The sequence below is a fragment of the Ruditapes philippinarum genome, unplaced genomic scaffold (assembly GCF_026571515.1).
Source record: "Ruditapes philippinarum isolate M1 unplaced genomic scaffold, ASM2657151v2 ctg1068_1_1_1_1, whole genome shotgun sequence".
Taxonomy (NCBI): Eukaryota; Metazoa; Mollusca; class Bivalvia; order Venerida; family Veneridae; genus Ruditapes; species Ruditapes philippinarum.
In genome coordinates, this window is record NW_026864182.1 from 372591 (window position 1) to 394275 (window position 21685).

Below are 21685 nucleotides of genomic sequence, written 5' to 3' on the forward strand. Positions count from 1 at the left end.
CAACTTCGTTTGTGTATGGGAACTTGTCTATTGGAATACATAATGTAATAATATTATGGGTATACCTTCTGCATGTGATGTGTTTTGTAGATGTTTTAAAAAAATGAACTACGACATTTTATATTTAATGTATTTATCAAAACATGTTTTCGTGTTACATAAGCTGGTGTAAGACTTCGTATGCAGTATGCTTGTTCATTTATTGTACTCGTATGCCATTTTCTGTAAATAAACTTTTCCTCGCATTGTTTATTATTCTAAATTGATCGTTTTGTCCTTATTTCGCAAAAAAACCCAACAAATATATGTTTCGATTATGTTGCAAGTATAATTAGTTTATAATAGACATCAAATACAACTTATCAATCCTTTAATTGATGTTTACACTAGTAACTGATATACAGGAATATCTAACTAGCATAATTATATTGAGGTATAAATTGGCGCAACTTGTACAGGTGTTTGTCCTTCCTCCCGACTGACTGACTGCATTCGTTAGTGAAATCTTGTGGTCAAAATTCAATAGATAATACTTTGATGACAATATAATGTTAGCTTCATTCTTATGTTTTTAGACAATTCTTACATAGTCAAATGTTGTTTTAACAAAGCACATGTGTAAATTTTTAGCTGCTATAATAATAATAATAATAATAATAATAATAATATCTTTATTTAAAGAAGGTTACACATTAAGAACATACAATAACAATCATATATATCTTATTTCCAAAGTGGCCTTCTGAAAAAGAAAACAACAACAACAACAACAACAACAACAGGACATTCATAGGTAGAAAAATGAATGTATAATATGTAATTTTTAGAATAATACAACTCATATACTTTCGACAGGCACTCAACAATTTTTGTTTAAACATATATGTATATTGCATCATTTGTTCGTTCGTTCATTCGTTCGTTCATATATATTCAATCATTCATTCACTCACTCATTCATTCATTTGAACATCAAGATATGCTTTGTATTTTTCTTTAAAACATTTAAGGTTATTAACATTACGAATATTTAAAGGTATATTGTTCCAAATGTTCATGCCATAATAAGAAAATGTGTCTTTAATATAATTTGTTTTAGGTCTTGTCCATAATACAATATCTTTCCGTGACCTAGATCTTAAGTTATATATTTTGTTGTCGGATAAAGTCATCAGTTCTGTCATATACGTCGGTGCCATGTTATTTAAAGTTTTAAAAACAAGCACCGCCGTGTGGTATTTACATCTGTCAAGGAACGGTAACCTATAATGACCAAATGAAAGCGGTCATCTTCCTATAGTAGTTACTAGACAAACATAAGAATATATTGTCCACAATGAGCCACTTAGTTGATTATAGCCATGACATTAAACATCAAAATTGTAAAAAAAGTATAATTGGAACTAAATTAAATGTCTCTATACAGGTGCAATGCAGTCTAAATAATTGGTAGCTTATGTTTAGTCACCGTGCATATGTGATGTATGACATGTATGATCGGGTACCGAACATGTGTTTTTTGTAGGTCTTCAGACTCTAAATTATATATGAAGTTATCGATCATATTCAATGTTGTGAGATACATGTAGAAGATGAAGTATTTAGTTGTAATTCTATGAAATAAAGTATTATATGCTGTAATAATAAAAAAATCCATCTGTTTGCGGGATTTTCTTCAGCAGGATAACGAAAAATGTTAAAATAAGAGTTCATTTATTAAAAACCTATAGCCCTTCTTCCAATACTTAATTCGAATTTGGCAATGTAAATATGGGGTAAGTAGCTTAAGTTAAAAGTTAATAGTTTCAAACTACAGACAGTTACTTCCCTCATTTAATGATTATATTGTGTTTACAGATCTAAAGTAAATTGCACTCAAGAAAACTAATATAAATGAATGAAACGTTCGCTTGAAATTACACCTGTGTAATTAAAATAAATACAATCAAGACATGTAATATAATATATTGATGTTGTTTGTCATTTAGTTAATAATTTAGATGAGATGAAATCGTTTGACAACATTTGATATACATTAAATTGTTGGTAGTAATATATGATATATCCATCGGTCTATATTTATAATACCACCAGCGCTATCTTCGATTCCCGAACGTTTTTCTTTATTTGCCACACTAGACAAATATTTTACAAAAAGTCATTAATGAGGGTAGTGACAGTACTAAAAATACAAGAATGTTGTAAATATTGTATCAAATTAATATTGACCGAACATGTACCTGAGAACAAATAAAAAAATTCCTTTTTGTAAGCATATAAACACTTCGGCGCTTTTTGTGAATGGAAAAGTTACATTTGAATGGGTAAGATGTCATTCGGAATTGATGAAATATGGAAGTGTAATCAACTGTATGATTTCGACGATGATGTCTGCATCATAACCGTATTTTGTATTTAATACGATAAACTTTCAATCAATCGATCAAATTTATCTTTTGAGCTAAAGAAATGTGTCGATACATCATGATGTGAATATAACAAATCATCGAGACTTTTATATGAGCCGCGTCACGACAAAACCAACATAATGGGTTTGCGACCAGCATGGATCCAGACCAGCCTGCGCATCCGCGCAGTCTGATCAGGATCCATGCTGTTCGCTTACAAACCCTATAGCAAGTAGAGAAACTGATAGCGAACAGCATGGATCCTGATCAGACTGCGCGGATGCGCAGGCTGGTCTGGATCCATGCTGGTCGCAATCGCACTATGTTGGTTTTGTCGTGACGCGGCTCATATCTATATCAAAGATTGGCATACTTTTATATTTATTATGATGGATATGGTTAGATTTGGTAGTATTCAAAATGAGTTAATCTTCAAAGTTTATTGACACCATGATGTTACACAGTTAGGTCTATTATGGAGATGCACCAGATGCAATAATTATGGTCTGTCGAATTAAACATCGGCAGACTAGTGGGTGATTTAAACCAGTTAAACATACAGTATATGTGTTGAGGTAAGGAAATTATTTAGTGTTATTTAATATGATAATAATGTGTAAGAAATCACATGCTTTTTTAAAAAATAAACACAAAATTCGCTTTTTTGTTTGTTTTATGTTTTATTATTGTACTATGCACACAAAGACATATATTTGTTGCAACATGTTCGACAAAATCATTTTGATTTTTTTTAAATAATAAAATATACTAGTAATGCCACCTATATTTGATATAGAATGAAGGATATAAATCATATTTCACCAATAAATTCTTAATAATTATTCTTTTGGTTAGTAAATACAAATTAAACTTTGATAAAATTTTAACGAGACATCTTAATTACACATTGCCGTGTATCAATATTTGTATGTTTATTGTATGTTTAAACATACATGATAATTTCAGTGTACAAAAAGGTTAGTTTTGCCACTTTCTTCTCTTCAATCAAAATCTTATTCATAGTACATACATACTCGTCTATAAATTAAGAAATTAAATGACTTACAGAGTGTTTCCACCGAATGGCGGCATTCTCAATCAGAAATGGTATATTTAAAAGTGAAAAAAATGTTTAACTAAACAATTACTTCATCAAATAAAGGAGCAGTGGTTCAATGAAAGGTACCAATTTGATCAAGATGACCAATCATTTTTTTATTTGCACTCGTGTAAATATGTATGTATAATAGTGAATGCAAAGTTTATTAAGTTACAGTGATTTTAAGTTTGTGGCCAGATTAGAAATATTATACGTAATATAACCGATACGATAATTGCGAGAAAAAAGTTGCTTTTTATATATATTTTCAATATGTTTTATATTTTACAGAAACTATATAAAAGAACAATGATCATATAATACATGTTTCATAATAATCGGAGTAAGATGTCACGGATTAAATCAGATTAATTAGAGAAATACCAACTTCAGAGACCAAACTATGGATGTAAAATCAGCAAACAAGTCTCCGGAAATTAGGAAGCAACCAAAGCAGACAAACCAAAAAACCTTTTCTAAAGAAAGGCATACAAATCATACTCGTGTAAAGAATAATAAAAAAGCTTCAAAAGAAAGAACACCATGTGTGACCGGACAGCCTTCATTTATCAGAAGTGGGTCTACACAGACTTCACCTATCTCTGTGGATGCCGTTCCAATATCTTCTACTCCTACTGAAAATATAAACCCTGATATAAAACCTGCGACTACTGATGAATGCACATCAAGAAAACCACCAACTAAATGTATTCAACGAGAATTCACGTTTACGGGCTATGACATTATGTCCGACGGTTTGTTTATTTACTTTCTTCATTTACACATACCTTGTAGGAACATAATTGTTTTTCTTAAAAATGATTAACAAACAAGTTGAAGACTACTGAAAATCCGACGCGAAGAATTAAAATTTACAGCCATATATGCTTATTTATTGCGAAACAGCAATTTGTAGACATACAATTAAAAAAGTTTTTAAATCTGTATTTATCTATTGTTGTTTTTTTCAAAGTTGAGCCGAAAAAGGTGATTAAAGAAACTGCTTTACAGAAAAGAGATCGGGAGAATGTGCAACAGTATATTGCAGCATGCAAACAATTAGGTGTAGTACCATCTTCGTATGTTTCACGGCATATCAACGACAAAAATCTGGTTATAAAAAGTCAACCTTTGGGTCAAAAAGGAGCACGGGCACTGTGTGTTTCTCTCGTGCATAATCACATCGTGGAAAAGCTTGACCTTGAGGAGAATGATATTGGCAGTGAAGGTGCTATAAGTGTTGCCGAAATGTTGGAAGAAAATGTTAACATATCAGAAGTTGTAAGTTCCCACTGTTTATTGTTTGAACGAAATGCTTCCTCAGATTTTATAGACGTGATTTGAAAAGTTTTATGAATTTATGTCGATGTAACGTAGTTCGTTATCTTGAAACTACAACTACTAAATTACCCTAAGCTGCATAGTTCATGCATAGTCCGGAATGAAGTGACGTAAAATATGAACATTTTCCTTGATAGCGTTGACCTTGTATTTTAAATGTTTTTGGTTTGTTTTGTTTTGTTTTGATTCTTCTATTCTAATTGGTGCCATATATATCCTATATTTTTCAATTTCCATGGAATATTTTATGGATGCCCAAACTTTATTTACGTTTATATTATCCATGTCAAAGTCGGAGATGTTTTATCAAACATTTAGTAGTTATGAGTTTACATAAAATTTTATCTTAATTACTACGATTGTCATTGTTACTTTCTTTTAAAAGCAAAGTCTAAATGATTGTCATTATTACTTTTTTAAAGCAAATTACACTAATAAAATTTATTTTCTATAACAAAAAACATAAAATGATAATTATAAAAATATATCAGAACATATCTTTTTAAGCGCCTAGCTGGAAACTTAATTGGACCACGAGGGATAGAAGCTCTGTCAAACTTGCTGAAAGGCGGACGGAAACTTTATTCTCTTGACGTTTCTGGTACATGTAGTATAAGTGATGTTAAACAAAATATAATATTCCCTAATTATTTTTGAAATGTATAAAATTATATACAGTCAAGTGAGCGGTACATTTCAATGTTAAATGAACATTATTCATTTATATACAAAAATGTACATATACTTCCTTACTTATGTATTTCAATAAAAATCACAAAAGAGAAAAATTATCTTATAATGTACTTATTCATTTTGACAAAATCACGCAAAGATAAACTATCTTATGAATTATTGAACATATCTTTTTTGAATAAAATCAATCATCTTTATCGAACTTTAGGAAGTGGGATAGACGATAACAACGCGAAAGTCCTAGCTGATTTGATAGAAGTAAGTATTGTTTTCATAACATTTGAACGGTAATCTTGGAATGAAAATGTTGAAATATATCTTTTGGTTTATATTTTCTATCTTTATTGATTATACATTGTTTACTTTTAAACGACTGTAAGCTTAATGTGGCATTATTACTGTCTACAGAAAGGCGGCTCACTGAAAGAACTAAATATCAGTCATAATGGAGCAAGTGAAACCGGTGCTATCGATATTGGACGTGCAATAGGTAAATTTTCAAAAGGAAAATCCACATGATACACTGTATATTTAATATATTTATAGTACATGTAGTTTAAAAACCTGACAGCAATCATTCTTGACAAGTCTTTTTAGTGATCTTTTACAATGTGTGTTTGCTTTGTTGGGTTATGTCACACCAACACCGTAAATGTCATAATTTTGCGACTCTCTAGCTTTACTGGTGGCGGGAGACATCTGGTGACCCTCTGTCCATTTTTTCGAAACCAGTGGGCATCTGAGTAGAACCACCGACGTTCCGTAAGCTAGTTGGATAAACTAATACCTATCTTCATGAAAAATTAGAATAAATGTAAACAATCTATGTACACTGTACACTTACTTCTTGAAGTCTCCAATATTTCAGAACACATTTCTTATCAATGAAAATTTAATTGGATATCAAGTTAATTTATCAATATAAATATGTATGTTAAGTACATTTATCTGTACGTGTATCTGTTATAATTATGATTTAAAGTAATTGTGCAGAATACTAATTTTCTACTGTAATCAGCAAGGAATGACACCTTGGAAGACCTGGACATGAGCTGGAATCATATCAGAGGAAAGGGTGCATTCGCCATTTCTCTTGGCATTAAGGTAAAGAACATCTTCATTTGTATGTGATTTTATTTTTAAATACCAAAGCTTTCCAAGTCTTTTTCAATACTTGACCAAAACGAAAGGGTATAAGTGTAAAATATACCTATCACTCCATAGGAATGTTTGATAATATTACAAATTTTAATGAATATCAACTCCTTCTATATCTCAAAAAAGCTCTTAATATTAATGTAATTTTCAATCATCCCTTTGTTTTAGAAAAACGTGGTCTTTTTCTTAAAATTTGCATGGAAAGGTTTTTGCAAAAAACTGGGGGCCCAAACCCGGGAAAACTTAGTATAACGAAATTTGGAAATTTGGGCATCTCAAAAAACCCATAGGGATAGATTGGGGTGAAGTGTCTTAGTCAAGGCCCGCAAAAAAAGAAGGATTAACGAAAATTTAAAATAAATTTAAAAAATGAAAAAATTAGTAAAGAAAACAAGTGATTTTATTTAAAAAAGTAAATTGTTTTCCGTTAAAAGCATTTGAAATTTTTTTTTTCGATGGGGGTTGATTGAAAAGTTAAAAATTTTTACTTTTTTTTAATCCCCGGGAGCAAAGACTAAAAAATTTAAAAAGATAAATTTTGTTTTTTAAAATGAAATTTTCCAAAAATTTGTTGTTAAATAAATTTGAAACAAAAAGTTGGGTTAAATTTGGCTAATTTTTTTAAAAAAAAATTGTTTTTCAGTAAATTAAAAATTTTTGAGAAAAGCAACCCTTAAAGTTAACCAAAGGGTATTGATAAATTTTTTCGTTTTTGAACCCAAGGGGGGAGAACCTTTCTCTCCGGGGTAGCATTTACAATACTGGGGAGCAATAGAGAGTCAGAGAAAAGGGGTATTAACTATGGGTGGTAATTTTCCCTAAGTTAGAAAAATACAATATTTACACATCAAGTATATGTTTTAAAAAATCTAAAGGTGAAATCAAAAAAAAGGCCCCAAAGTGGGGTTAAAACCAAAAATAAAAACCCTTCAAATATTTTTTAAAGGGGGTTTTAAATGAAAAAATAAAGCAAAAAAATTTAAAATAATTTTAAAAAAATTATATTGTATTGCAGTTTTTCCCTTCGCTTTTTATTACATTTGTGTACATGTTGTTGCACACATTAATTTACATTTATCGCAAACTTTTACTTAAACGTTGTCGCACACTTTTAGTTACAATACATTTTATAGCACACTTTTTGTAACTTATAAGTTTGAATTTTAAGGACATCGTTGTACGACCAGAATTTCTTGACAAATGGGACGAAATTAAGCGGAATCGGGCATTACCACTGCGGATTATGTTTGGTCCGGTGATGCAGGCCAAGGCTGCACCAGAAAAGGAAGACGAAGTGATTGACTGGAGAGACCCTGTTATGCGCATGTTTAAATTTATGCATGATAAAGGTTATCGGGTTATTGACTTGTTGAAACGACTAGACAAAGATAGGAGTATGAGTGTTGACAGGCAAGAATTCAAGATAGGACTTGTGGTAACATTGTCTAACAATTTTTTCCCTGATCAATTTTGAATAAGATAAAAAATATATTCAATTCATTTCTTAAATCAGGTAAATGTACATGCATATAAGGCAAATGTTTGCATGAAGTTATAAAGATAAAAAGTGATGTTTTGCGATTTTCTGTTAAATGTTTTTAATAAAAAAAAACTTCTCAAAAGAAGAACAAAAATCTTAAAATTGAATATACTATTATAGCGCATGACTATTCTAGTAATACGCATGGGGAAAAGTTCCATATATACGGTCACTGTGTTTATTTTGACAAATTTTACAAATTGTTATATCAATACAGGCTGAAAATATACCTATGACTGAGCACCAGTTAGACCAGGTTGTGACACGTCTAGATACAGACAAGGATGGGGAAGTAGATATGGGGTAGGTAGCCAGAATAATCGTTGTCATCTTAAACTGAGGTCATATTCTAAATTCAAATATTCAGCCTTTTTATATGAATAGACGTATGCAGTGATATATTGTTATCCTCTTTATATGATACGTATAGTTTATGCTGTCTTAGTCCCTGCAATTGTTAACATTTCCACTTTTATAAGACTGATTTATGAAGCTTAATTGACTAAAGAGAACTTTGTAAAATCAACAACTATTCTTATCTTTAGAATTATGATGTGACTATAATTCATTATTTTAGCAGCTCATTTTCAACAGAGTGCAGTATGCATATTATAATAAAAATAACAGCAGAAATACATTGCAGGAAAGTATTTTTCTATAATCTATGTGTTGCAGGGAGCTCATCCGGGGTGAGAGGGACTTCCGGAAGAAGATGAAGGCTCGTATGAGGAAGATGCTGATTACAACAAAACCTGATCCTACTATGGCAAGATTGATGGAAATTGACGAAATGTGATATTTCTGAAAGTCACTTGGCTTGAATTGATTGGATCTGCATTGAAACTAAATAAAACGATATGAAGTAGATTGCTTTAAATAATGTTTAGGTGTCAGAGCTGGAATGAGTAAAGTCTCGCCTGACTTAAAAAACTAGTGACGTCAATGTGAATACATATGTAAAATATATATTGAATCGCTTGAATGTTGGCACATTATTTTCATTTTTCACGTATCTGTCATTCTGCAGTGTGTTTGAATTAGATAGAATTCAGCTTTGAATGCATTATGTTCATACCAATTCCATTAGTGATCTGTGCAGTGGAAAGGATTAACATGTAATTTATCCGGAGATTAAGAGAATGTTTAATCACATCTACATTTTTGTCATTAAAATATTTTGTAATATAATAATGAAAATAAAAATAAGATTGAGACAGTCTTCTTTAATAAATGATTATTGTGTTTAGCTTTAAAGGAGCTACACTGATGTCCAAAAGTCTAAAAAATAATAGAATTGTAAAATTCTTACATATATCACTGGCGCCATTCAAAGGAAAATTATTACACATGTATAGAAATATACTCGGAATTGATTCATAAATATATTTTTGTGTGATTCTTAGTCAGGTTTGTGTAAAACAGCGTTCAAACGCTTTTTATTTTTTGGCATTTTGAAACTTCTAAAAAGAAAAAAGATATAAATATTGTACCCAGTTTGTTGATCGACTATATCGACTCGTGATGTGATGAACGGTAGTTCCATTGCGACCACGCTACTTAATTTAATTTTCTCCAGAGGGGACCAATAATGTGACATTGGATAATTCAGTCTGTACTATGTCATGCTTTACCAAACTTTTGAGAAAATCCAACATTTGTCTATACAAATGGACTAACATCATTTTTAAAATGTGACTGGGCATTTGATTTTTTTAAAAAAGAGATAATAATATAAAAGATTTACTTTAATTAATTCAATTTACTTATTATTAATTATTGCATCTTCCTTTTAAAGTAAACATATGACTACAAAGATGAAAGTCAATCATATTTACAACATTTGCAGGCACGTGTTATTACCACGGTACCCGCGTGGACACAATATCAGCAATGAGTACAATAGTCCAAATGAGTATTGTATCCGATTCATTCTACAATATTTTTAAAGTACCAAGATTTTGTTATTTGATATGGTTGCAAAATCGAAAGAAAATAAAAAGTATATGTCCATCTACCTTTTTCGTCAAAAATGGGATATATTTCGTAATGTTGACATTTTGTAAACTTTCTCCGAAAATTGATTACTAGTTAACCTAATAAGGGCTTTAATTAAAAGAAAGGCATGCGCATTTTATGGAACAAAAGCGGAAGTGTAAAATATGGTTGAGGTGAATAGGTATAATTGAGGCTTACAAGTAAGATGAAAAGAATAGAAATTACCGTTTGGTGTTCTGAATATCATCCAAGTATCTCTTAAGATTGACCTTGTTTCAAATTGAAAAATTTAAAAGCCTAATAAAATATATCAAACGCAAAAGGTTAAATTGTCCGATAGAACATCGGAATAATTAGAAATATTATTTTCAGCACTTTACTGGATAATATTGAAAGGTTTAATTTCTAGCAAAATGTTTTAATAAATTACTTTTTATTCTCCCTTCTGTTCTAAAATTGATTCGATCCCCTTTTGATGCCATAACAATATTGGTAACTTTTGCATAGAGCTTTATAGGCCCTATTACTCTTTTTTTATTACACATTTATTTATAAGATTTATAAGATTTCAAGATTTATTCAATACTGTCATGGTTCATAAGAACATGTGACATCAAATACAATATTGTGAACATGTAACTACCGTAACGCAGACAAATTTACATTTACAGGAGAATGAGTGGCACTTATAGTTATATTGTACCCCAAAAATAAAATGAAGATACAGTATGACTAAATTTTTAATAGTAACCGAAATTTTTGCTTCATTAACAAAATTCAGGGAGACTAATGATAGGAATATTATATTTATTATTTGCATGTTTCAATTATTCCTTTGCAAAACAAAGCAAGGTAGATTTCAGGTTTCAGATTTTATTCAATACTGTCATGGTTCATAAGAACATGTGACATAAAATACAAAATTGTGAACATGTAACAACCGGAACACAGAACAAATATACATATATAAACAGAAGAAATATACATTAATACAGGAGAATGAGTGACAATTATATTGTATCCATAAAATAAAAAAAAGATATGATTAGATTCTTAATAATAACCGGAATTTATGCTTGAAAAAACAAAATTTCTTGGAGACTAATGATACAATATTATACTTATTATTTGAATGTTGTAATGATTTCTTAACAAAATAGAGTAAAGTTTTTTTTATATGTGACTTGTTTTTACTATTCATAAGATCTTCAAATGTCACTGCATTATGATACCTATAACAATACGGTTTGATAAATAGAGGATATTGAATGAGTGTAGTTAAATAGCGAGCTCGACGAGCTGGCCCGAAGGGCCTGCTCGCAAAGCGAGCTTTACGCTAACCAGTACTTGCTAGTGATGGTTTTGAAAACTTTCGTCCGAAGTACCGAATTGGACACATCGCAACCTTTCGAACTTAAAGATAACGATAAAAACTGAGGAATTCTGACTGAAAACGGATGTCTAGACTGGTCACCCGCGCACGTCTATGAGAACCATAATTGGACAAGGAACCAGAATAACAGAAGCTGTGTATAAAATATCGAACGACAGTTTTAAAACGGAAAATGTAAAATGAAAATCGAAGGCGCCATTTTGTTTGGTATATAAAAACAATTTGTTGTCGAATTTTGTTGTGAAAACTATCTAGAATGAAAGAAAATGGTCTCGTGATATAATGGTCTCGTGATATAATTCCCCGCATCCGAACTCCAAACAGTGATGTTATTGAGCAATAAAATCACAGTTTGGGATATATTATTTCGATTCCAACACGACATCAACAAATAAATGCTGCCGTACATGATAATTAGCTAAATTGCGCCTGATTTGTTTCCGTACTTATTGTCAGCGCGTCACATTTTTAGTGGTTACGTCACGTGTATAATGATTACGTCACATGTCTAAATATAGAACGTCAAACAGTGATTTTATAGCATAATAACACACACTTTCGGTTCTTCTTTGTTCAATAGGGAAAAATGCGGGTCGTGTTAGAATCAGTCGTTAACGCTGTACAGACGTTTAAAGTATTGTTTACGTGACGTCACAATGTAGCGCCAAACAGCACGTGCAAAACAAACAAATCAAGTACGCTATTTTAATGTCGCAAACCGGTGCTAGGGGGCGTGGACGGTAACTTGCACTTTCCAGTACCGTCCATGAACAGGCTCAATCAAACCGAGCCTGCAGTATTTTCAATTTTGCCGTGTTGGGCTTTCTTTAGGGATTCTGTATTTATCTATTTTAAGTTCTCAATACAGGATTGGAGCAGTACCTCTAGACGCTTGCAGAAATCATGATCACAAAATAGACAAATATCGTTTTTTTTCGCCGAATTTTACATTTTTCCATGATTATCTTACTTGATTCGGTGTGAAAATATGAATTAGACCTGTTAAAGTTCATTCCGTTGAGTAAAAAGACAATATTTTAGCATTTTATCATTCAAGCGCCTTGTCCGGTATATACCGGAATATGGTATTAAGTGTGGTGCTCCAATCCTTTTTTTAGTCACAGCCTTTAAGTTTTACATTTATTTCACTTTTAATAATCTTTATTTCGCTTGAAAAATTATAGAAAGAAATAAAATAAACAAAGTTTTATCAACGTTTTCAAAACTCGTTTTTCATTTAACGACAGGGGCGGAGCCATATTTAACACAGTACGTGTGACGTCACACGCACTCGTCACTGCATTTGAAATAAAAATGAGCGATTATTTCATACTATTTCACGTTAAAAGTACACCGAGCTCGCTTTGAGGCTTTGCCTTTTTGGCTTTTTCATATTACTAAATTTATTGAACGAGTTGAAAAAAATCTGGCGAGCATAATATTGTGTTATACAACGAGTTCAATAAATTTAGTATTGAAACTACACGAATATAATATTCTTTTTATCACATAATATAAAAAAAAGAACAATAAACTGTAAAAATGAGTCATTTTTCAACGACGCGCCTATAGTGTAACGCTAACACGTACAAGCTCTGCTTTTGTATGAAATTAATCGTGGTGGTATTTAATTTTCTTTCGGGCCATTATTTAAATTTGGGTGCTTTTCAATGACGCATGCGCAAATTCAAGTTCCTGCCTGATCGTGAATTTACATGCACAAAAACTATTCTAGGTATATTATTTTAAATACATTACATTTACAGGAGAATGAGTGGCACTTATAGTTATATTGTACCCCAAAAATAAAATGAAGATACAGTATGACTAAATTTTTAATAGTAACCGAAATTTTTGCTTCATTAACAAAATTCAGGGAGACTAATGATAGGAATATTATATTTATTATTTGCATGTTTCAATTATTCCTTTGCAAAACAAAGCAAGGTAGATTTCAGGTTTCAGATTTTATTCAATACTGTCATGGTTCATAAGAACATGTGACATAAAATACAAAATTGTGAACATGTAACAACCGGAACACAGAACAAATATACATATATAAACAGAAGAAATATACATTAATACAGGAGAATGAGTGACAATTATATTGTATCCATAAAATAAAAAAAAGATATGATTAGATTCTTAATAATAACCGGAATTTATGCTTGAAAAACAAAATTTCTTGGAGACTAATGATACAATATTATACTTATTATTTGAATGTTGTAATGATTTCTTAACAAAATAGAGTAAAGTTTTTTTTATATGTGACTTGTTTTTACTATTCATAAGATCTTCAAATGTCACTGCATTATGATACCTATAACAATACGGTTTGATAAATAGAGGATATTGAATGAGTGTAGTTAAATAGCGAGCTCGACGAGCTGGCCCGAAGGGCCTGCTCGCAAAGCGAGCTTTACGCTAACCAGTACTTGCTAGTGATGGTTTTGAAAACTTTCGTCCGAAGTACCGAATTGGACACATCGCAACCTTTCGAACTTAAAGATAACGATAAAAACTGAGGAATTCTGACTGAAAACGGATGTCTAGACTGGTCACCCGCGCACGTCTATGAGAACCATAATTGGACAAGGAACCAGAATAACAGAAGCTGTGTATAAAATATCGAACGACAGTTTTAAAACGGAAAATGTAAAATGAAAATCGAAGGCGCCATTTGTTTGGTATATAAAAACAATTTGTTGTCGAATTTTGTTGTGAAAACTATCTAGAATGAAAGAAAATGGTCTCGTGATATAATGGTCTCGTGATATAATTCCCCGCATCCGAACTCCAAACAGTGATGTTATTGAGCAATAAAATCACAGTTTGGGATATATTATTTCGATTCCAACACGACATCAACAAATAAATGCTGCCGTACATGATAATTAGCTAAATTGCGCCTGATTTGTTTCCTTACTTATTTTCAGCAAATCACATTTTTAGTGGTTACGTCACGTGTATAATGATTACGTCACATGTCTAAATATAGAACGTCAAACTGTGCATCTGTTGTATAATAACACACACTTTCTGTTCTTCTATGTTCAAGAGGGAAAAATGAGGGTCGTGTTAGAATCAGTCGTTAACGCTGTACAGACGTTTAAACTATTGTTTACGTGACGTCACAATGTAGCGCCAAACAGCACGTGCAAAACAATCAAATCAAGTACGCTATTTTAATGTCGCAAACCGGTGCTAGGGGCGTGGACGGTAACTTGCACTTTCCAGTACCGTCCATGAACAGGCTCAATCAAACCGAGCCTGCAGTATTTTCAATTTTGCCGTGTTGGGCTTTCTTTAGGGATTCTGTATTTATCTATTTTAAGTTCTCAATACAGGATTGGAGCAGTACCTCTAGACGCTTGCAGAAATCATGATCACAAAATAGACAAATATCGTTTTTTTTTCGCCGAATTTTACATTTTTCCATGATTATCTTACTTGATTCGGTGTGAAAATATGAATTAGACCTGTTAAAGTTCATTCCGTTGAGTAAAAAGACAATATTTTAGCATTTTATCATTCAAGCGCCTTGTCCGGTATATACCGGAATATGGTATTAAGTGTGGTGCTCCAATCCTTTTTTTAGTCACAGCCTTTAAGTTTTACATTTATTTCACTTTTAATAATCTTTATTTTGCTTGAAAATTATAGAAAGAAATAAAATAAAACAAAGTTTTATCAACGTTTTCAAAACTCGTTTTTCATTTAACGACAGGGGCGGAGCCATATTTAACACAGTACGTGTGACGTCACACGCACTCGTCACTGCATTTGAAATAAAAATGAGCGATTATTTCATACTATTTCACGTTAAAAGTACATCGAGCTCGCTTTGAGGCTTTGCCTTTTTGGCTTTTTCATATTACTAAATTTATTGAACGAGTTGAAAAAAATCTGGCGAGCATAATATTGTGTTATACAACGAGTTCAATAAATTTAGTATTGAAACTACACGAATATAATATTCTTTTTATCACATAATATAAAAAAAAGAACAATAAACTGTAAAAATGAGTCATTTTTCAACGACGCGCCTATAGTGTAACGCTAACACGTACAAGCTCTGCTTTTGTATGAAATTAATCGTGGTGGTATTTAATTTTATTTCGGGCTATTATTTAAATTTGTGTGCTTTTCATGACGCATGCGCAAACTAAAGTGCCTGCCTGATCGTGAATTTACTTGCACAAACACTATTCTTGGTATATTATTTTAAATACATTATTTTTTCTTTAACTTTCAGTTTTATTCAATATCATTACTATAGCTATACCGTTATACATTAACATCAAATTACTTTCCGTGGCGTATATTTTATTTTGACCATTGTTTTCATTGACAACCATGCAAATAAAGTGGGAGGGGTACAGCTTTAAAGTTGAACTTGATTTTTTTTCCAAATGGCAGATATTCTTTCCTTAATTCCTTTAAATAATTATTTTTTTTTGATAGATAAGCGATTCATTTTGAAGCATATGTTTGTATTACAGCAATAAGAACTACTAACAGGGCTCGAATTTAACACTCGCAAACTCGCAAAATGGTAGATTTCTAGTTGAAAAATGATTTTGCGAGTTAGATTTATGACTACTCGCAATTTTTTGCGAGTTGAAGAAAAAATGGACCAGCTATGCGTGCACTTGCTGTCTGGTTTACATTTTCTATACCTTAACCTTGCTTAAAAAAGTACACAAATTTAAACCAGTCAAAATGTCATTTTGTCCGTGTAAATCAAGCGTGATCGGAATAAAATGCCTAAACGAAAAATAACGCATTTCTTCCCACTTACTGAAGCAAATGTGTCTTCCGATAACAATACTCTGAGTACAGAAGATGATTCACAGTCTGTCAAAAGAAAGACAATCAGACCTTTAGTTAAAACGGTTAAAAAATGGGAGAAAGAACTGCATGTCAGTCTTATGTATGAAATCGATGACGATGAAAATTTTGCCAAAATATTTTGCGCCGATTGTTGTGCGCATAATCCAGACCAGACATCTTCGGTATGGCAACAATATTGCATTATTATTTTTTAACATGTAGATTGACATTTGATAAGAATCCCTGTCCCCTAAATCAAGTTTTTGAGTAGAAGGTTACGTTGCTGATTCGTACCCTGGGCAGTTCCAACTCGACCAAATAAATTACAATTTTAATTTTGTTATTCTCTATATCCAGCAATAATTTAAACAATTAATGAATGTACGCAAAAGTTTAAACAATTTTGGAAGTAAAAAATCATTGTCGTAAAAAATGCTAGTTGAATTCAGTTTTTGCTTGTTAAAAATTTGTCCACTAGCAAAAAATTGCTAGTGGCCAAAAAAGTTAAATTCCAGCCCTGACTTATAGCTACTAACTTAGTGTGATTCTTAAACGCACAAGGGGCCCACACAGTGTTTGGATGGTATATACTGCTTGATGGCAGTGATTTTTCTGGCTTAATTGGGAAGAAGCCTTAGCCTCTTGATTTTGGGAAAAATTATCGCTAAAATTGCTAATTTTGGAAGAAAAAAGCATGTTTCAGTTCAGATTTTTGGGAAAACTGCATGATTTTAAAGAAAATTTCAATTGGGAAGGGGCCCTTTTTCGGAGTCTGTTATATATGTAGGAAAATCACTGGATGGTGACCTTAAATGAGATTTAAGTCATAACTTTATAATATGTATATAAATATAGGCCAAGGACATTACTCGGTAAATATAGAATTTTCTATCACCCACAAATTCATGCGAGATATCGGCATATCAGCATTATGACAGGGTTGCAGTATATTATTTAAGAGGGTTTGCAGCCCTCCCAGAGCCTTTGGCCCCAATTTGGACTTTCCATGAATTATAGTCTGACACCTGAATTTATGTTATTGCTTCTTTTAATTAGGTCAGCAAAATGGAAGGGGCAATGGCACCAGGAATGCTGTCTACACTATGTGATATGCTTAAACCTCCAGAGGAAGATTCAGATAGTGATGAAGACAAGGTAAATGTTTCAACTATTGTTAAGTGATTGGTAAAACGATGAAAATTTTATGGTGACACTCTCAACTTTCTTGACAGAGGATAATTTTTTTTTATTTATAGAATTTTTCAAAGCATTTTGATTGGTTAAATAACAAACTTTTTGAAAGTGGGCTTTGGATCCTACATAGTTGATAAATGAAACAAATGATTCAAAGTCAGGAATTTTAACACTCAGCCACATGACTATAATTTTTATGTTAAATTATTCACTTGAAGTTGTTTATGACAATCTCATTGTTTAATAGAATCTGCTCTTACACTGATTACATATAAACTTCAATGACTTTGTTTAAATAACAATGTTTACTTTACAGCCAGTGTCAAGTATAGCCCAGCTAAACCCTGGAAACATTGGAACCAAAACTAAACCCAAGAAAGACCTAGGGGAAAAGAAAGGTAAATATTTAAACAGAATGCCTTATGATTAAGCTGTGCAGTTACAGTTGCAATCTTAATACAGTTGTTTAAACATGATTGACACTATTAACAGTATTGTAATCTTGCTATGATCATCAAAAAATTAAACTGTTTAATATCTTTGTTACTTTTTTGAGATCATGCATTGGCTGTTTATGTGTCATACAATTACTTTAATCATACTTAAGCCTCTTGTAGTAGAACTGTAGATTATTTGCTTATACTAAGTGTAAAATAAGTATGATTATAGAACATAACCAATGATGACTTTATAACTTTACATAGTTCTCACAATCTAGATTTAAGTGCAAAGTATTTTTAGCAAGAACATTGACAACTTACATGACTTTGTAATTATAGTTGAAAAGGATACAAAAGATATCTGGGATACTGAAGAAGTCCAGGAAGGTTCTGAGTTCGAGTCAGTATATGATCCACGACCACAACCCGAGTAAGTGATATATTGATATGTAGAGCTGTGCTGACCACATTTTCTTTTCATTATGAATTAAACAATTGCAGCTACATTATCTCCTAAATGTGTTATGAAAATTTTAGTATAAGAACAATATGTAATGATCAACTTATTTAATTGGTACCACTTTATATACTATATATCAGTCTTTCTTATGGAAGGTCAAAATTTGTATTTAGGTGCCCACTTCTACCTGAACTAATGCACAAAAAGGCACTTCCATTAGCCTGGAATGGTACCATATATATATCCTTAACAGTAATGTTGTGAAAAAAAACCCCAATAGAGTTTCCAAGTTTAAAAGTCATATGAAAATGTCAATTTTTAAATTTATATGAAAAGTTATATACTTTGTTCACTGGTATATTGGTCGTTATGGGTACAACTTAACTGTGAATTGTTCTGATACAACTGTACTTAAAACGCAAGTAGTTAGAACTGCTTATATGTAGTCATTTCAATGCCGTTCACCAATTTGGGTTGGGTTCGGGCCAGGAATGTTAGAATTCGTTATGTGAGCAACTTATAAAACTAGTTTGTAGAATCATACTGATACTATTTTGATATTATTTTTAGGTATGATATTATACACAAGCAGGCAGTAACATCTGAGGACATGTTTCTACAGATGGGCAACAAAACACCAGCCACATCTTCCTGTGAAGATATGGTGGTTAGTTTCATTGTTACATTGATAATTGTATTTTATAGTATACTTAAAGGTTTTCTGATAAAACTGCAGTGGTTTTCATGTTAGAAAGTTATCCCGCTAGCTTACTGAAGGTTGGTGGTTCTACTAAGGTGCCCACTTGTGCCAGAAATAATGTAGGAAAGGGCACCTGATGTCTTACTTCACCAGTAAAGCATGCCACAGTCATGACCTCTACAGTGTGGGTGAGATTTAAAACCAAACAAATATACTTTCAAAAGATGAAATACATATGGTCTGTAAGTTTTAATTAGTATTAATTTATTGTGTGACACATCTGGCATTAACAGGTTCAATGTTACCCAAGTCTTTAATATTCTCAGTTTTGCTATGTTAGGTGCGTTTATAATGTAGATTGTCTTATTTTCTATTTCGCAGCTGACTTTATGTTCTAAATATTGTGTTTGAGATTGCATATCCTGATTTTTTTAAGTCTGTTAAAGTATTGAAAAAAAAGATCAGGGAAGTTTAACATAGCCAACTATTTTTAATCCTTCATGTTAATACACATAGTCTGGTTGAACAAGTTTTCTTGATAGTTGATATGTATCTGATATTTTGTTAACAAAGTGGTGAAGTTGTTGTATGACACTTACCATGGTATAATGTGTTATGTCTACAATCATTGCCTGAATTGATTGCAACAGTTAGATTTGTGCCACTTCACCAGTTTTTTCGTGTATTACAGTTTACTTGTAAACAATTAAAAAATTCCTATACTTATTTGTGTGTTAAACAGACTGTCAGTAAAAGATATTTCAATGTTTTCATAATTTTATTGTACTATTTTCAGGTAAAGATTAAATTACCAGACACAAAAATGCCAGATGTTACATTAGATGTTAAACCTAAATTTCTGGATTGCAGAACACCAAATTAGTAAGTAAGATTAAATTATTGGGAAAATAATATTAAACAGGATTGTAAACAATAATTTTTTTATAGGAATTGAGCTGGTATAAAAGATGAATCAATTATAATTATAAGCAACAGGTTTATGTTTCCTTAAGAGACATTTGTACTGGGCTGCTGAATTATTGGTCAGTGGAGCATGATAAGTCTTTCCTGTTAAACTACATATACATGACTGATGTATTGTTGTGACTTAAAGATGTGTTTTTCCCATCCCTGAATATTATTTTAATCACAAAAATTTATTGAAATTAATGAAATTCTTATTGAATATGTCTAATGTGAATAAAAGAATGAAAAAACTATATATAGGAAGCTGTGTTCCATATTATGGGTCAAATAAAGTTGGTTCTTTCTTAAAAAAAAACTGCCAGTTTTTTAACCTCGCTATAAATTCATATTGTGACCACATACAGTGTGTAGAATTTTAAATATTACATATTTACTTTGTGTGAAGTCTATAATATGTTTATTTTATATTTACAAAGAGACTGTGCAATTACCTATTTTTTCCAACATCAAATTTGAGCATAGTATATCTTTAAAATTGAACCTAAAGGAATAAAATTAAGATTAACAAGAATATCCAATGGTAAAGACTTAAGTATCAGACTGTCTAAATGGTTGATGTTGCCTTTCAATGAAATATCTATGTTAAACAGTCAGATCAAACATTGTATAAATTAACTGTTTACATGTGACTATAATTTCGAAGGAAATTATGACATTCTGCTAAAAGGAATATCATATCTAATTGTTATTATAGTGTAATTTGAGGTATATTTAGAGAGATTATCTGTTTTTATTTTCCTATATATGTTCTTTGTGACAGCTGACATTTTAAAACCATTTTTTCCCACCTCTTTTAAAAGATAACTTTACATTGCAAGTTACAGATGTAACAGAGCTATACATTGGAGCTTATGTTCAACTGTTGTATATCTTTCAAACTGTAAATAAATTTTAATTCATTGTCTTTAGTAGACTGTTTAATTTGTCAACATTTGATTATTTTATCTTTCAGTTACCTCGGACTACATTTACCACATCCTGTTGACCATAAAAATGGTAAAGCACAGTGGGATGGTAAAACAGAGACATTGAGTGTAACACTTAGATTAAAACGTGAATATGATTTTATGAACTTCTGATGGCAGTCACCATGTTACCAACCTTGTTGTGTTCACTCAGTGATTATAATAAAAGTAACAGACTTAGTAAGGTACTACTGAAACTGTGATGTTCACAGACACCAGAAATATATTTGCTCTTTATACTTTTATTAAAGAAAAAGAAAATAGTAGGAATATATTAATTGAATTAAAAAGAAATTTAACCATGTGATGGATATCAGTACTAAAATTTGACACTTTCATCTTACTGATCATCATCATCATCACTATCATCATCAAGTATATGACTATAAAGTCAGATCTTCTCAGGATGGAAAGATCTTTATTCCTTGCTGCTTATGATATGTAATTAAAGAACAGCTTAAACAGTTCATCAT

The 21685-nt window shown here is 31.3% G+C and overlaps 3 protein-coding genes across 4 annotated transcripts; all 3 read left to right on the plus strand.

Annotated features, from left to right (window-relative positions):
• The first annotated feature begins 3855 nt into the window (after positions 1 to 3855).
• On the plus strand, positions 3856 to 5832 carry LOC132724752 (leucine-rich repeat-containing protein 74A-like). The gene is made up of 4 exons (XM_060709710.1): positions 3856 to 4262; positions 4481 to 4788; positions 5356 to 5449; positions 5750 to 5832. Exons 1-4 carry the CDS (start codon positions 3911 to 3913, stop codon positions 5830 to 5832), a joined length of 837 nt encoding a protein of 278 aa, XP_060565693.1. The 5' UTR covers positions 3856 to 3910.
• Positions 5833 to 7873: 2041 nt separating this feature from the next.
• Positions 7874 to 9404, plus strand: LOC132724761 (mitochondrial adenyl nucleotide antiporter SLC25A24-like). Its single transcript, XM_060709722.1, has 3 exons — positions 7874 to 8134; positions 8457 to 8542; positions 8915 to 9404. Exons 1-3 carry the CDS (start codon positions 7943 to 7945, stop codon positions 9033 to 9035), a joined length of 399 nt encoding a protein of 132 aa, XP_060565705.1. The 5' UTR covers positions 7874 to 7942; the 3' UTR covers positions 9036 to 9404.
• A 3885-nt stretch (positions 9405 to 13289) lies between these two features.
• Positions 13290 to 21433, plus strand: LOC132724758 (dynein axonemal assembly factor 6-like). 2 transcript variants are annotated; one of them, XM_060709716.1, is made up of 7 exons: positions 13290 to 13362; positions 17523 to 17621; positions 17977 to 18058; positions 18440 to 18530; positions 19131 to 19227; positions 20057 to 20142; positions 21200 to 21433. In XM_060709716.1, the coding sequence occupies exons 2-7, from the start codon at positions 17532 to 17534 to the stop codon at positions 21324 to 21326; spliced, it is 573 nt and encodes a 190-aa protein (XP_060565699.1). In that variant the 5' UTR covers positions 13290 to 13362; positions 17523 to 17531; the 3' UTR covers positions 21327 to 21433. The 2 variants fall into 2 exon arrangements, with proteins under 2 accessions (XP_060565699.1, XP_060565698.1); XM_060709715.1 differs by lacking the exon at positions 13290 to 13362 and adding an exon at positions 15788 to 15847.
• The last annotated feature ends 252 nt before the right edge of the window (positions 21434 to 21685 follow it).